Source organism: Chanodichthys erythropterus, chromosome 17 (genome assembly GCF_024489055.1).
Source record: "Chanodichthys erythropterus isolate Z2021 chromosome 17, ASM2448905v1, whole genome shotgun sequence".
Classification (NCBI taxonomy): domain Eukaryota; kingdom Metazoa; phylum Chordata; class Actinopteri; order Cypriniformes; family Xenocyprididae; genus Chanodichthys; species Chanodichthys erythropterus.
The window spans coordinates 34,930,413-34,948,748 of NC_090237.1; the positions used below are offsets into that span (position 1 = coordinate 34,930,413).

At 36.8% G+C, this 18,336-nt stretch overlaps 1 protein-coding gene across 1 annotated transcript in view; it reads left to right on the top strand.

Annotated features, from left to right (window-relative positions):
- The first annotated feature begins 8,184 nt into the window (after positions 1 to 8,184).
- LOC137004283 (ferroxidase HEPHL1-like) overlaps positions 8,185 to 18,336 on the top strand; it is a 46,574-nt gene continuing 36,422 nt past the window's right edge. Inside the window, exons 1-4 of the mRNA XM_067364469.1 lie at positions 8,185 to 8,554; positions 8,864 to 9,108; positions 15,904 to 16,116; positions 17,091 to 17,276. Coding sequence (XP_067220570.1) covers positions 8,373 to 8,554; positions 8,864 to 9,108; positions 15,904 to 16,116; positions 17,091 to 17,276 — 826 coding nt within the window. The 5' untranslated portion in view covers positions 8,185 to 8,372. The remainder of the gene's footprint in view (positions 8,555 to 8,863; positions 9,109 to 15,903; positions 16,117 to 17,090; positions 17,277 to 18,336) is intronic.

Here is an 18,336-nt window from a genome sequence, read left to right on the forward strand (position 1 = left end):
CTCCAAGGCCTGCCGTCTCATCCCCCTGAGAGGTCTACCTACCGCCTTAACCACAGCTGAGCTCATGTTCAACCACGTCTTCCGATATTATGGAATCCCCGAAGACACCGTATCAATACCAACGCACTCAATCACCGGAGTTCTATTCACCGCCACCTGCACGTCATCAGCACTGCAATCACCTCCACATCAACAGCTCCATACTCACACACAGTCACCGTCCGGTCTCGTTCGTACCAAAGCTCCATGTGTACTTACCTCAAGGACTCCAATCTTCTACTTACCTGCTTCCAACGTCTCCAGTGTCTCCAGTCTTCCCCGTGTGCTGATCCTACTGTGTGTGAGTGTTCCCAGTCTCCAGCCTGCTTCTTCATATTCCATCTGCAATCATCAAAAGGACAGTATCACTACTTCTATCTATTCATCAGACTCCTACTATTGCCATATACTCACCATATCTCTCTGCTGATATCAATAATCAACTGTACTTGCTTTTACATCTGCCTCCATGCCGTCTCTGTTGTAACAATTGTTAGGATTAGTTTAGATCAACGGTTTTGATTATTTGTATAGGGTGAGCAGGAGTGACACAGGAACTGCAGAGAGCTTCCTGATCAGCTACAGAAAGAGGAGTGGACCGTGAACTACTGTTTAAATCCTCTGATCCGCTCTGTGTGGACGTTGGAGGAGCTGATGGGCCAGAGAAAGGAGCAAAATATGTAGTTTCTATACTAATTACAAATATAAACTTTACATTCTAAAACTTGATCACTGTAGCACAGAAAGCACATTCACTTATCTGGAAATAGTAATGAAATTACTCTTATTTTTATATTACCATTACAATAGTCCCTTTTATATGTACTGTTCTCATAAAAATGTAGCATTTATACCTAACTGTAATGAAGCGGGACTCAGGCAGAGATCCATGTGCAAGCTTTTATTCAAAGTGAGCATAGTCGTACAGGCTGGGTCGATCAGGGGCAAACAGGAACAGCAAGGAACAGGCGGAGTCGTAGTCAGAGTACAGGCAGAAGTTCAAGGACAGGCAGATATCATTCACAGGACAGCAGACAAGGCAAGGGTCAGGACAGGCAGCAATGGGTTAATAAACAGGTACAGGCAGGAACGGTAACAACAAACAGGCAGACAGGATATAACGCTCGGAAATGTCACACAGGGTAAACAAGACTTCGCAAACTGGTGGTGTGAGTCCTTTATATTCCTGATAATGAGCTGCAGCTGGGTGTGGTGATCAGTGTGGTGTGCTAGGGTGGATGTGGCAACAGGTGATAGGTGGAGTGAGTGCATGTGATTGACAGGGGGGATGATGGGAAATGTAGTCCAGAACTGACAGGATTCGTGACACTAACAGACAATAAAATGCATATTCAGTGTAGCCAAATGTATTTTAGTCATAATTATTGCAACTTTCTGTTGCGCTTATGCACATTGGCGCTCATTCAGTGAAGTTTAAAACATGTTCATGTTCAAACAAGAAAAGTAAAGAAAAAAACATGCCTAACATACCTGTAACGAAGCACGACTCAGGCAGGGATCCATTTGCAGTGCTTTATTAAAAGTGAGCGTGGTCGTACAGGCAAGGTCAAAACAGGAACTAACAGGAACAGCAAGGGACAGGCAGAATTGTAGTCAGGATACAGGCAATGTCCAGGACAAGTAGATATCATTCACTGGTCAGGATACAATAAACAGTCCAAAAGCAGGTGGCGGAGGATCGTACATGGGTAACAGACGGGATCGGTAACAGACAGGCAGACAGGATAATAACGATCAGAATTGTACAGCAGGTGAAACAAGACTTCGCAATGAGGTGATGTGTGTGTGAGTCTTAAATAGTCCAGATAATGAGCTTAGCTGTATGTGGCAATGGGTGATTGGTGTGGAGTGTGTGCATGTGACTGACTCATTCAGGATTTTTCTGGAAAGAAATAAAGCTGCTATTATTTATAATATAGGTTATTACATATTATGTGTGCTCCGCCCAGTGCAACCACATTTTTATTTATTATAAACAGAGATTAAAATGTACAAACACGTTCAGGAGAATATTAAAGAGTATCAACAGAAACGTTCACATGTAACAAACAGGAGAAAAAAATAAAGACAAATAAAAACCTACATCCACATAAAGCGTAAATGTAAACAAAATAAACAAATTATTGAAAATAAAACATTTTAAAACAATTTTAAAAATATAATTTTATTTTTACATGTAATGTGTATTAATACTGTTTATTAATACTAATTAATAAACAGAAACATTAGTAAGTAGAGGAAAGCAAACTAAGCCATATCAAAATAATCATTACTGAAGTTCTCATATTGTTTCAAGAATTTGTTATATTTTTTATGACTAGTGTGGGATTACACATTTATAAAATGTTATATCTAGGTTCCAATGTAATAGTTATATATAAATTGAAAACTTTATGTACATTGTGTTTTACATTTTGATAAAAAGATAACGGCGTTCTAAGGAGATCAAGTCAGGCAGCCCAGGTGTCTGAGACATTAACCTTTTGTCTTTATGCACTTCCTGACCATTTGGCATGACAAGCTCAAGACATAGCTGTGCCTTTATCTCTATGATAATGTAAAGGTATGGGTGATACTGTCAGACTGATTGGATTAGCACCTATGCATTTGAATGACACTGTTATGCTGATTAGATCAGGGCTGGGCTAAATAATAATAAAAATAAAAAACTTGGCAAAAAATAGGGGGTTTAAAACTAAATGTTTAAATAAGTTAGACCAAAACTTCTGAATGAATTCACAAGAAAAATGTATTAATGTATTAAATGTATAATTTATTCCTCTAAACCAAGCAGCTAAAAAGGAGATTTGTCCCTAACAGTCCACAGTTCTGTCATGACAACTCTTGGAATTTTGGGATGGTAATTGAGATTGGGATGGTAATGGATATGACAATGTTAATGTAGTTGGTCATATCTCTTAAGGCAGGAACACACCAAGCCGACAATCGGTCGTCTGCCAGTTTTTGTTCATCGGTTGACTAAGTTTTCTCAGTGTGTTCCGCACCGTGCTACTTGGCCGTCGGCTGTCTAACGTTGGTTTGGTGTGTCAGGCCAACTTTGGGCACAGACGCTGCCGACGTGAGCCAACCCCACAGTCTGCTTTTGTCGCCACTAGTTCGCCGGTGTCAGCTTGGTGTGTTCCGGCCTTTATAAGCCAATTTAAAGTATTTATAGTATTATAAAAGAAATAAGTACTTCAAGTCCACCATCTCTTGTGCTGTTGGAAATCACTGCTTTTCTTAATCCGGCCAGAAAAATCAAACTGTTGTCTAGATGCTAAATTATTTGTCAAATAAATATCTAAATATTTTACTGTGTCTGTAACTGGAATACCTTCAATTAAAGTGTCATCACATTAAAGTAGTGGCATTATCTCACACTTGAAAACTGTTAACCAACTGAATGGCTGTGGAACCCTATCCCTACCCCTAAACATAAGTTATCCCTAAAATCAGAGGGAAATGGTAGGTGAATAACACTGATGTAGAAGCACTTAACTTTGGTTGTAAGCTTAAACTTGACATAAACTGTAAACTTGTCCCTCATATCTGATTGGTTGATTGGAATGCTGTTTCAGGATCAATAAAGATGTTGATCCAGGAACATGTTGCACTTGTTCAGGTGAAATCAGGTTCACCACTCTGGTCTAGACCGCTGGTTATCGCATACAGATAAAAGAAAATTTTTTATTGCTCATTATTATATTGTGAGTCATAATTACGATAAAGTTTCTTACTGTTGTGACATTCTAATCATAATTATGAGAATTTTTCATATATTGAAAAATACAGTGGCAAGAAAAAGTATGTGAACCACTTGCAGAATCTGTGAAAATGTGAATAATTATAATAAAATAAGAGAGATCATACAAAATACATGTTATTTTGTATTTAGTACAGTCCTGAGTAAGATATTTTATATAAAAGATGTTTGCATTTAGTTCACAAGACGAAAAAAAAAAAAAAAAAAAGAAGCTGAATTTATTAAAATGGCCCCATTCAAAAGTTTGTGAACCATTGATTCTCAATACTGTGTGTGGTTACCTGATGATCCACGAAATTAAAGAAACTGAGCTCTGTTCTTTAGAAAAATCCTCCAGGTCTTGCAGAAATTTCAGTTTTCAAGCATTTTTTTGCATATTTTAACCCTTTCCAGCAGTGACTGAATGATTTTGACATCCGTCTTTTCACAATGAGGATGGTTGATGGACTCAAACTCAACTATTTTAAGGATTTCCTGGTAAAGAATCTCAGCACATCATGCCACCCAAGAAGGACCAAGGCAGCAACCAAAGTAATGGTGAGGAGTTGGTGTGGCTTTCACAGTTAAAGGATTTAATGAGTCAACAAAGGGATCTGTTTATGCAACTTCTACAGCAGCAAGAAAGCAACTTTAAGACTTTTGTGGAGTTAATTGTGAACAATGCGAACACTCGGATTGACAAATTGATCAAGGAGACACAGGAGCTGAGAAGCAGCTTGCAATTCTCCCAGAAGGACATTGATGATCTAATAAAGAAAAATGATAAAATTGAGTCAGAAAGATTAATTGCTTGTGATGAAACCAAAATAATGCAGGGGAAATTGGCAGAAATGTCTGAGAAAGCGGATTATTTGGAGGGTCAAATAAGAAGGAATAACCTTGTTGTGGCTGGCATTCCTGAGACCCAGAATGAAAGATGGAAAGAGGTTGAGGACAAAGTCAAGTAAGTGATAAAGGAGAAACTTCACCTGGACAGTAGTCAGATGAATGTGCACATAGGACTGGCAATCCATCCGGATATTCTGGAAAGAGACCTAGGCCTATCATGGTCAAATTCCTCATATATAAAGATAAAATGGCTGTTCTGGGAAAGACTAAGGACCTGAAAGGCACCAACATCTATGTGAATGAGGACTAAACCGAAGCCGTCAGGCAAAAGCATAAGGAACTTATTCCAGCCATGAAAGCTGCCAGAGAACGAGGAGACATAGCCTATATCCGACATGACAAGCTTATTGTCCATCACCCTGCCCGAAAGCATAAGGATGGGAAAGGAACTAACAGCCAGGAGTTGGAGTTAAGAGCTGAAGTGAGAGACTAGTGCTCTGGCTTCCTTAACTTGAGCTCATATAGACTGAACTGATTTTAAGGAAAACTAATAATTATGGATAGTAGGCCTATTGATGGTAAGCAGCTCCTTTCTGTTTCAAAGGGTCTTGTCTTGGCTCATTTGAATGTCTGCAGCATCAGAAATAAGGTATTTGAACTTAATTGTCTAACTACAGAAAACACCATTCATATCTTGGCAGTATCAGAGACTCATCTGGATGCTACTGTTCTTGACACAGAGATTTCTATTGATGGCTATAATATTTTTAGGTGGGACAGGAATAAACATGGGGGTGGCATAGCATTATATATCAGAGATAACTTTCCGGCAGTACTGTGTTCTGAGTTTATCTCAGATGGTTTAGAATCATTATGGGTTAAAGTGCATCTTCCTCACCTAAAGCCGGTGCTAATAGGTTTGTGTTATAGACCTCCTGGGACTGATGTGCAATACCTGAATGATTTATGTGTGTTAATTGACAGAGTTACAGATGTGAATAGTGATATTTTTTTACTTGGGGATATGAACATTGACTGGTTTGCGAATCAATTTCCAATGAAACAAAAGTTAGTTTCATTGATCGCTGCTTGTAATCTGTCTCAGATGATCTCTCAATCAGTCTTTACTTTAATTAGTCTTTACTAACAGTGCTGGACATACTTCTGCCACTTGCATAGACCATATTTATACAAATATTCCTAAATGTTGCACTAAACCAGTTTCTAGATCTGTGGGTTTTAGTGACCATAATATTATAGCAATTACCAGAAAAAACTGGTGCTGTATTACTTGATTTTAGTGCGGCATTTGACGCCATAGATCACAATCTACTCATTGGTAATGCTATGGATTTAGTCCAACTGCCATCGATTTTATGAAGAGTTATCTCACATGTAGGACGCAGCGGGTTTATTACACTGGCAGCTGGTCTCACTCTGAGGTCTTGAACTGTGGGGTTCCGCAAGGGAGCTGCCTGGGACCACTTTTAAATGCCATCTTCACAAATGATTTACCATCTGTTTTGTGTAAAGCAACTGTACAAATGCTGATGATTCTACATTGTATTATGCTGCAAAAACTGTCAGTGAACTATGGATTATGTTTTATGGATTATGTTTTATCAGCTGAGTTAAATATGGTTTCTGATTGGATAAAACAGAATAAGTTGGTGCTGAATATCTCAAAAACTATATCAATTATTTTGGGATCGAATCACAAATTGTCATTAATACCAAAGATGAGTTTGAACTTGTTTGAGGAAGCTATAGAACAGGTAGATAAAGTAAAATTACTGGGCACAATAGTGGATAGTAAGCTGTCTTGGGTAGAACATATTGATAGTGAAGAAGATGGGTAGTGGTATCGCTATGGTGAGGAAATGTCTGTCTTATTGTGGAGCAGGTGGCTAAATCTTTAATTTTATGTCATTTGGATTATTGTGCCCCCGTATGGTCATCTATATCTAAAGGTCAACTAAAGAAATTACAAACGGCCCAAAAAAGAGCTGCCAGGTTAGTATTACATTGTCCCATTAGAACAAACACTAGTACTGTCAGCTCTCATGGTTAACGGAGGAGAAAAGGCTGGTTTTTAATACAATTAAGTTTTTTAGAAACATTCTTCTCAACCAGTTTTTTTATATAACCAAATTGTTGGCTGTGATCAGGTACATTCTCATGTGACTAGGTCTGTGGATGATGGCCAGATGATGTTACCACAGCCAAAATCAAATGCTTTAAAGAGAACTGTTATTTATCGTGCCATCAATCATTGGAATAATTGTCCATTGAATATATGTAAAATGAATGGCAAAGACTCTTTTAGGTACCACCTGAGAATGCACTACTTTAATCTGTGAGTAAGGAAAGGACACATTTATTTTATGAATGTAATATTGTAATTATTTATTCAGACTAATTTATGATGATGTGTATTGATGTATATAATGTTATAGTGCTATACTGTTTTCATATTAACATTGTTATGTGATTTCTTTTTGTTGTGGACCCCAGGAAGACTAGCTCGTTCACTTTGGTGACAGCTAATGGGGATCCTTTTTACAATAAACAATAAACAATAAACATGTGATAAGATATGGTATTGCACGCGTATAACTATATTGAACATATACTTACACCTGCAATATATACACATATCTGAAAATATATAATGTAATGAATTTATTGTATTATATAATTATTTACATTATTATGTTTAATATTTTCACATATAGTTAGTTAACAATAGCACAAGCGTACCTGCATGTACTGAAGTATTTATCAAAAAGGCTATTACTTATTATATAACGTAACACATTGTTTTAATGATAGCTGGCCAATCATCAACCTAACCACAGGCTCTACTCTTCAGCACAATGGTAACCCCAAAAACTCAGATATACCAGAAACCCTTTTAAATCCCAAAATAATAGAACATTAAAAACTAACAGATCTCACCCTATATTAATATTGAGAAAAACACATGAAATTACACAAAATTTTAACATTTACTCTACTTAACAGTCAAAAGCTGGGAACTAGAAATCTGCTGTAACTCATTCCATGAATGTGTGCATATGTGTATATTCCCATAGTTTCTCATCATTATGACTTACAGAATATTTTACATTACTTACATACTAATTGGTCACATTTTACATTAGGCTACTTTTTTTTTTTTTACAGAATCAGCTGTGGCAGAAAAGGGTTCCTTACCATTTCTTACAACCAGGGCTTCTTTACAATATTTTTTAGTTTTATATATATATATATATATATATATATATATATATATATATATATATATATATATATATATATATATATATATATATATATATATAATACAGAATCAACTGTGGCGGAAAAGGGCTTCCTTACAAACCGGACACATGGTCTATATAGATTAGCGCGGCGCCCATGAAACAATTGGGTGTTATTTCACGGCAGAACGCAACGTCATCGCGCTTGGCTAGGGAAGTTTAAAGAGGCGCTGTTTAGAAAGCCAGCGGAGTTTCACTTGAATACCCGGCTCTTCAACGGCTATTCAATATGCTATTGCGGTAGTTGACGCCCAACTTTCAGTTTCGTTTTTAGTAAGACTAGTTCCCACGGACAGCGAGCTTTGTGGATCTCGATCACATAGTTTCAGTGTCGGAAAAATCTCTGCGCGGTGGCATTTTAATAGTGATTACGTGCGTCTCTTTCTGATCTGTTATTAATGTGTGAATGTGTTTTCAGCTATAAGATGAAGCCTGTGATGTGGGCTTTTGTAGCGGCCGTGATCGCGCTGCAGCGTGCCGAATGTTTAAAGAGGACATATTATATAGGAATACGAGAGGAAAACTGGGATTACGCGCCCAGCAGAAGGAACCTGATCAACAACCGAAGCACTGACCAAGAGTAAGATTGTGTGTTTTACAAACGGACACAAATGACACATATCTATTTACCAGTAATAGTGAAACAGGACAGTAATTGTTCACATTTTAGCCTACATGACGTTTTCTACATATTAATAATGGCTACTAAAAATCAACACGTAGGCTATTTTATATGTTAATAAAACCGTGCATGGTGTTGTATGTATACAGATTCTGATAGCATGGATCCTGAACTGTACACAGTAGGTCTAATAATAGTAGTTAACCTAAATGTAGATATTTTCATTTAAACTAAACAACTTACTTTCGATTTCACATCTCTTTACAGATACGCATCTGTTTTTCTGTCAAATGGCCCTACCCGAATAGGGAGTGTTTACAAAAAGGCTGTGTACAGACAGTACACAGATGACTCTTATTCCAAAGAAATACCTAAACCTGAGTGGCTTGGCTTCCTTGGACCTATTTTACGGGCTGAGGTCGGTGATGTCATGGTGGTACACATGAAGAACTTTGCAAGCCGGCCTTATTCGCTTCACCCACATGGAGTGTTCTATAAGAAGGATTCAGAAGGTTGGAGCTTACAGTTCATTATCTCTCTCTATCAGTTTCCTTATTTAGTGTTTCATCATCCATTTCCTTCTGCTTTTCTTGCTTTTTTTGTTTATCTTTAAGTCAGGACAGCAATAGAGTCTCTTGACACACATTCCATAAACCAATAACAGAGCAATAAAAAAAAAAAAAAAAATGCAGCAAAGTGTCAAAATGCAAGTTCTTATTCAGCAGTTCAAAGGGCAACACACAGAAATGACTTGAGACACATTGAATCTTTATAATAACAGCTTCTTGAAGCAACCACTTTCATAGTTAAAACAGGAAACCGTTAAAAGATGTGCTAAGATATCAAAAATATATTTTTTTTAATGCTGCATTTTTCTCTGTCTGTCAATGATGAAGTATGTAATGGAATGTCCCTTGCAAGTGTACATTATGCAAATGCTTTTTAAACATGTCAGTATGCAAACAAACTCTTTTATATAATTGAATAACCTTGGTACATGTTTGTTTCTATCCAATTAATGTAACAATTTGTAACTTAGTAGTTTCTACTGAATTTTTTGAGTTTACAAATTTTATAAGCTTATGTACAACTTTTCAGTGTCTATTTCGGTAAAGACTAGAAGGGATACCGCTACGGCCACTGTACATTTTAATATTTATTTATTTATTGATTATTATTTCACCATGGCCGTGAAGGAAGTTACTGAATGCTGAATAGGCATCTTTATGTAATGTAATTAGCTAAAAAAAATATGATAATTAATCATAACTAATTACAATGAATTAAATATTTGGATCAGTTAATAAAATTAACTTAATGTAATAAAATTAATATTAAAATCAATTGGCTTGTTTGGCCAATGAACACTCAATTGTGTTAATTGATAATTAATTCTAAGAAATGTTCATTTCCAGGTAACGGGAAATAACAATCTTATTGTACAGTATTACTGTAGTCAGGATGTAGTCTGGATCGGCATAATTAGGGACTCCAGTATGAGCATGAAACACGGACAACTTTATGTGTGACATGAACAAGACTTTATTAACTAAACACTTAAACTACTCAAACATTCACACACATACATGCATACAGTTTACCAAGGGAAAGAGAGAGCCGAAGCAGAATACAGGAAGGCAAGAAGTTAGAGCATTGTTTGAAATTCAGCAGATCAACAGTCTGGAGCAAACCATCAGTTTAGTTCTAAAATGCCCTTCTTTAAAAGGGGTAAGGATACTTAATGTATCAAATAATGAGACTAAGTCTGATACTTGCATGTCTCGCCCATTTGAATTGAAACTGTCCTGATGTCATTTGTTGAGGCTCCTGTTGATATTTGCTGATATTGTCTTGATGAAAGAGAACCAGTTGGATCCAGAGGATCTACATTTACATTTACATTTATTCATTTGGCAGATGCTTTTATCCAAAGTGACTTACAAGTGAGGAAAACAACAAGCGAGTCATCATGAAGAGACAAAAGTTAATTGACGTTCGCTGAATTCTGGGTTTATATCTTAAACTGCCGCAGCATAGCCACATATGTAACAGTGAGAGCGATCTTCCAAGACACTACAAAAGGCTTACTAATAATTCATTAATACATCTTGTACAGTGTTAGACATGTAAAAAAGACAAGATTCTAACATTGTCAAGATCAAATGCCTGACACAGTATTTTCACAGACTAACACGTCACGTCTCGGGCATAGACTACAGTATTTAAAATAGCATATATGCATTAGTTATATTCTCAATTTAATTTACAGAGCAATTCCTGCAAAGATTTCAGGTTAACTATAGTCTATAGAAGAGACTAGGATTAGTGTGTGTATTTTTTTACAGTATATGGTGTCGGCTCGCAGGAGATTGGGGGCGGGGGCTGGACATCACGATGGTGTCTCTCCATCGTGATGTCATCCATCGGCACAAGCCTAGTGAGGCGCTGCTAAGTGCTAACCAAGCGGCAACCTCCCCCTTTCTCTCGTGAAGCCAATACGGAAGTAACTTAAACTGCGATTCATCGACTGGCCGCTAGGGACAGGCTCCAAAAGAGAGCAGAATCTCATAGAGTCCCATGTTAAATTGGCCAAGTTTATAGCAGAAAAAAACATGTTTACAAGTTGGTTCAAATTGTGGTTTTGGTCTATACTGCTATTTTTGCCCTTCATGACAACTCTGAGGGGGGTGAATTTTTTTATAACTTATCAGTTTAAATTATATTAAGCCTTTAATTTCTGCATAATTAAGGGCGTGGCCACTTGAGTGACAGGTAGATTGCGCTGCTGTCTGTGAGCTGTCACTTTACCTCAGCTGCCGCTGAATTTGGCATCTCAGCCGTTTTTGTGCTTTTTTTTCTTGATTATTTTATACAATTATAAAATATGGCTTGCTGCATAATATTCGAGATGTGTGTCGTAGATGTGCATGCATGGGGAAGAGACACAGAACACACGTTGTTGGATCGTGGCATTGGCTGAAAGTTTTGATTGCGAGATTTAAGTTACTACAATGACAATACCAGGAGGATATACAACTCTGACAGCAATGCTTGGATATTATAACTAAAACTGCTGCACTATTTTGAAAAAAATATACTTTGGACACAGGCTCATTTGTTTGTTAGATACGATCGCTGCTTAGATTGCATCCTTTCTTGAAGAACGATGACAGAGAGCAGATCATTCAGAAGAAATGTGATTTTTTTTTTTTTTTTTTGCAATGGACATTTATATTTTACCCAAGTGCCACAGATTGGATTCATCTCGCGATCTCTATTATAAAGGTATGAAGTCCCATTTGATGTTCCATGTTGTTATTTGCACACCCAACACGAATTACTGGTGTTGGAGCATCTATATCTTAAAAAAAAACACCGTAAATTGACAGTAAACCTTTAGAACTTTCTGATGTTAAAACTTATCTTTATTAATAATCCTTTGCTTGATAACGTGGTCACGTCGAGCTAGGCGGGCTTGGTTTCAGCAACCAATCACATCAGCTCAAACCACCTCCCCGCCTCTTTGCCCATTTTCAGTTATCCGGGAGTGACTAAACCTCAAATTAGTTTTTAAAGGTCTTGACATTAAAAAGGCAACGGGGCCGGATGGTCTTTTTGCTTTTATTCTGAAAACCTTTGCAGATTAACTAGCCCCTGCATGGGTGGACATTTGATTTACATATCATTCCAAATATTTGGAAAAAATAAATTATTATACCAGTTCCAAAAAAAATCTAGTCCTCAAGAGTATAACGATTATCGCCAAGATGCCTTAACCTGTGTTGTGATGAAATGTTTGGAGAGGATTATGGTGTGGAAGCTTTAAGAAGATGTTAAGGACCTTCTTGATCCTTATCAGTTTGCCTATCAAATCAATAGGGGCACTGATGATGCTATCCTTACTGTGGTGCATCATGTTTTAAAACATCTGGAGGATCCAAAGGCTTATGCCAGGTTGTGCTTTCTTGATCTAAGATCTGTTTTTAATACCGTGCAGCCACACCTCATGCTTTCCAAACTAAGTAGTATGGCTGTTAACCCATATAGCACCAAATGGTTCCATGCAATTCTTACTGGTAGGACTCAGCAAGTTAAAATCAAGCAAACTCTTTCTGAGTGTAGGTCCATCAGTATTGATGTACCCCAGGGATGTGTATGCTCACCACTCTTATTTACATTGTATACCAATGTATATTCCCATCCTGGGAATATTGTTGTACAATTCTCAGATGATACTGCCATTCTTGGTCTTCTGTATGAGGACATTCAGCATTATACTACAGAGATTGTTAAGTTTGTTACATGGAGTAAAGAACACAGTCTTGTAATTAATGTTAGAAAAACAGAGGAAATGATTTTTGATTTCAGATCAGTGGGCATCCACTCACCCTTCATGATTAACAATGAGCCCATTAGACAGGTTGCTTCATACAAATACTTAGGTTTGCTTATTGATAATAAACTTTCATGGGAAATGCATGTGGATAATCTGTGTCGAAAGGTGCAACAAAAAACTTTTTACTGGCTCAGACTTTTTGGTGTCACTCAGAGTGTCATGTTACTGTTTTATCATGCCTGTATTTAATCCATCATATTGTATGGTATAGCCGTCTGGTTTGGTAATTTGACAGTTACCATTAGATCACAGCTAAATCGGCTGGTGCATATGGCAATGAAAGTGGTTGGTCTGTGGGTTTACCCCAATCTTCAGTCCATCAACAAAATTGCTTTTAAACAAGCAAGGAAAATGACTCTGGATCCATCTCATATGCTTTATTCTGAATTTGAATTACTTCCATCTGGTCGACAGTTCCGTACTGCAAGGTTTAGATACAACTGCTTTTGACCTTATTCCTGACTAGCCTACTGCATTTCGAATTATGGGTTGCACTTCCGGTTTCGGGAACTTCCATTTAAAAAGACTGAAACGAATCGTTTCAAATCATAAGGTTGCCCTACAAATAAAGCTTATCCGTCAGTTTGACTGAATGAGATGTCAATTTTTCTTTCATGTTTTATTTTCGGACATCATGAGAATAACGTAACGCATGGTATTTTAAAGTGACATGTTATAACAAATATCTATGGCAAGAGCTCTTTTCAGTCGCTACTTTCTATCCTCGTGATTATTTTCTTTTGTCCCTTGGCATACCGCTGTAATAGTATTAAAAAGGACAACATATACTGCACATTTGTGGTCTGTTCTCCCGATATAATTTTCAAAATATCCCATTAATAATTCACTGTAATGCATGAAGAATCTCTCGTCTTTCTCCTCAAAGCCTCACTTCTCTTTTCAGGTTTGTTTTCACAGGTAAATACAATTTATTATCTGTAAAAATGATAGAAATCACTTTGAAATAGTATCACGCAGTGTTACTAGTTCATGAACATTTTTATAAAGGTAACGTGTATTACATAATACAGATATAGATCACTATAGTTATATATTTAACCCGTCCGTTATTGCTGTGGAAAGAATCACGCTTTTTCATGGTCTGTTGAAAGTACCTTGTTCATGCTTTTACACTTTAAATGTCCTTTTAATGTTCGATGGTAGAAGGGTGAGTAGAATAATGTCATCTCATTGTACCCAGTTTTTAAAAAAAAAAAAAACTTTTCACTGACTGTTTACAGCTAAATGGAAGTTACACCCATAGTTTGCGGAAAGCATCATGGAGCATTGGAATAAGGTGGATAGGAATTATTTTGTTCCTTTGGCTACAAGGCTGTTGAATTCTAATTCAAAGGATATGACTGTGTAATCATGTTTTTGATGTGGCTGTATTGTTGTGCAGCTTTACCTGTATTGCCAAGACAATTTTCCCTTAACAGGGACAAATAAAGTATAAAGTGGTAGTAAGGAGTAATGTGTGTAAGTGCTGGTAAAAGTGTAGGCTTGTAGAAGGTGTGAGGGGATGGGATCCAGAGGGCAGGTTGTAGGATGACTGGAGAGGAGAAGTTTGGATATTTCTGTCTCAGAGAGGGGAGATAACGAACAGAGGAAGTGTGTGGCTGTGTATGTGGGTGGTCTGAGTTCCTGTGTGTGTGGAGCTGAAAACTGACTGCTGATGACAGTAACATGACACTCAGTGAAAAAATTAGCAAAATTATCAGTAGTTAGGGAGGAGGTGGGTGGTGGTGGAGGGGGACAGAGCAGAGAGTTGAATGTTTTGAAAAGTGCGCGTATGTTGTTGAAATATGAAGATTTAGCAGCATGAATTTCACCAGAAAGGCATGAGAGTAGAGATTTATAACTATTTAAGTCAGATTGGTCTTTTGATTTGCGTGATCTTTGGTGAATGGAAGGTCTAGGCCGAAGCCTGGCACAAGCTTGGAGTTCCTTAGAAGCTTCTAGTAGGCCTACAGCATCATCTTCACATCAAAAAAAGAAGAAGAGCCCTGTGATCTGGTGATCAGTGACTTTTAAATTGTGAAGATGCCACACCCTCTTAAGGTGACTGAGCAAATAAGGAGTTTTCCCTTTGGAGGGAAACTTTTACGAGTCTTTGTTCTGTAGCAAGATATTAGCATAAGACATTGGATTGGATGTTTGAGATAAGAACCTTCAAGATTCTTATAATACTAATGTGTTACAACATAAAATTGTAACATAACATAAATTACCAAATTGTTTGGTAACATAAATTACCAAATAGGAAACGAAAGTTGGAGTCCTTAGATTCCAAACATGCTACCCATGTGATTTTAGTTAACTATAAGTTCAAAAGAGAGAATTAATACATAGGCCAAACCCTATAAAAGGAAAATCATGAGAGGGGAAAATTGGATACATATTTATACATTTCTCATGCGGTTATATATAGAATATATAGGATTAAGATTCCTGATGGAATTTTGTGTCCTGTAGTTTGTTTGTGTCCTGTAACAGGACACCTAGTTCTGTCTGTGTGTTAAGCTTCATTTCGGATGCTAGTTGCAGTTAATGTAGTCAGGGTTGTGATGCCAGTACTGTTAATATTTCTGCATGAGAATATTATATAAATAATACTGTTAATATTTATATATAAATAGTAATATATATATATATATATATATATATATATATATATATATATCTATATCTATATAGATACACACACACACACACACATATATGTGTGTGTAGACAAATAACTTCCATAAAAAAGTCAGGGTGGACTATGGAGGGAGGTTGCTGTTCATTCAACTTTATATATTAAAAGAGCAAAAAAAATCTTGTTTTGTATTAAATATATGACTCCTTGAATAAATCAGATTAGATAATCTCATTTGCTTTCACTTGAATTCATTGCTCTGTATTTTAGGAGCATTGTATCCTGATGGCACCTCTGGTCATGATAAGAGTGATGATGCGGTGGCTCCGGGTCAAAACTGGACCTACACCTGGGAGGTCAAACCAGAGTACAGCCCTACTGAAGATGATGCCAGCTGTCTCACCTGGATTTACCATTCACATGTAGATGCACCAAAAGACATTGCATCAGGGCTTATAGGAGCTCTGCTTACCTGCAAGAAAGGTAAGATACACACACAACCACTGATAAACTGTTTATGTGTGGAATCAACCATAGTTAACATACCCACAAAAGATTGTACCATAGGCGTAATTTGCGGGTTGGACAGGTGGGACATGTCCCCACCGCTTTTTGTCAGGGTCAATGTTGTCCCTAACACATTTTGAAACATCTTGCGGCACTGATGTACCTAATACACATGAAACAACTCCAGTTGACTAGCAGAGCATTCATTTCCTTCGTTAAATAAGAGGCGATCTGGTGCTGGAATGTGTTGTTTTTGAAATCATGCTAAGCGTCCGTTGGCGTTGGCGTTGTTATCAGTGACCTGCAACTGTGCTGTCTTGGCGCTCGTGCACAGTCCACACAGATGAGTTATCACTGAACGCTGGTTTTAAAGGGAGAGGGGAAAAAATATACGTGGGTGGATTAGAACCCAGAACCTCTCTGACACGCTTAAAAGTTCTACCAGCAGACCATTAAGTCAGACGAGCATTCTATGTGATTCTATGTGATTCTTCACTAACGTGAAATTCACCCTTCGCCGGGAGTTTGATTGACATGAACACATTAATGAGAAATAAAGTAGTATTTATTGTTTGAATTTTTTTTAAAAATGACAACATTTGAAAGCTGAGACTTTGTTTCATAGCAAAAGTATGTCGACAATTTGTCAGTGTCCTCTGCTCTGCGACGTATTTTTCATTCTGTGAGAACATGATGTGTGGCGTGAGAGCACCATGACTTGTCTGTTAAAGCAAAAGTAACTAAAGGGGGACGAGTCTATGCGAAGGGTCAATTTCGGGACTAACAGTATTATAGTAGATGTAAGTTATGTTAAACATGACTTTATATCAATAAATTAAACTCATTGTACTACTGAAATTGATTTCTGTACATTGTAATGGTATTTTTTTCTGTAATTGTTGTGTCAAGTCAGTCTTTTCCTTATATTTTGTCTATTCTTTCTATCTTAGGTACTCTGAACTCTAGCGATAAGCGCTCTGATGTGGATGATTTCATTTTGATGTTCAGTGTGGTGGATGAGAACTTAAGCTGGTATTTGGAGGAGAATATTGAAACATTTTGCTCTAAACCAGATGAAACAAAAGAAATTATGAAAAGCACAGATGAGGATTTCAGAGAGTCCAACCTTATGCATTGTAAGTCTCAGTATTTCTCAAGTTTTAACTTTAACTTAATCCATAGTTGCTATTTTTTCCTCCTTGTGTTCTATTTAGGAATGTTCTTTTCATCATAGAAAATTTAAAATGTACAAATTAGCTTAAACCATTTTTATGTGTGGGGGGTAGACAATTTTAATTCTAAGAGGTTTACATTGCATTGCAGCAGTTAATCAGTTAAAAATGAATGTGATTAATTCTTAAATCTTTAAATTTAAATCTTTAGTATTGAAATTGATAAAGCTTCCCTTGTCTGTAACCAAAGGTATTCGATTTTATTGAAGTAAGCACTTGAATCACTACTTGTTGATGTAATTTTTTTTGCTGATGACACATGACTGACATTTTCATGGAAAGTACCTTTTTGTATCTGTTTCATTTTTGGAAAAAGTTTAGTTTTCCTTTTGATATCCAACGGGTCCGTGTACCTTCAGATAATTTGTTTTCTCGTTTTTGTCTTCTAAACGGAAAAACGAATAAACCATTCATTTATCACATATTCGACCCTTCTTATCAACATAAATAAACAAATCTTGAATCATTTTTCATATTTTTATTTTGTTTTCATTACACTTTGTTCTAATCAGCCAAATGGAAAAACAATAAAACCAAAATGGATAAACAGCATGAATATTTTATTTTATTTTATGCTGATTGGTCAATCAAAGATTAAACTGTGCTGTCATCAGCTCCACGCAACAGAATAGACAGTGATCTGATTCATTTGTACAGATTATTACAGAGTTGCAACTACATTTAATATCTTTTTTATCAAACAGCCAGGCTAATAAATGGCTCGACACAAACGGTACAAGGGCAGAGCCTAGACAGAGCTTTCTACTGTGTACACATAAATTTGCGTGCCGTGAAATTCTAATTTATCGTATTAAAGCCGGCATGAAATCAAATTGACCCTATTTACTTTGTTTGTGCATATTACTAGTTTTGTGGTGAACAATTAATCCATGCAAGTTATTACACAGAAAAAAATTGTTTGTTGCGTTAATCTTTAATCAAAATCTGAAAATTACTACTTCCG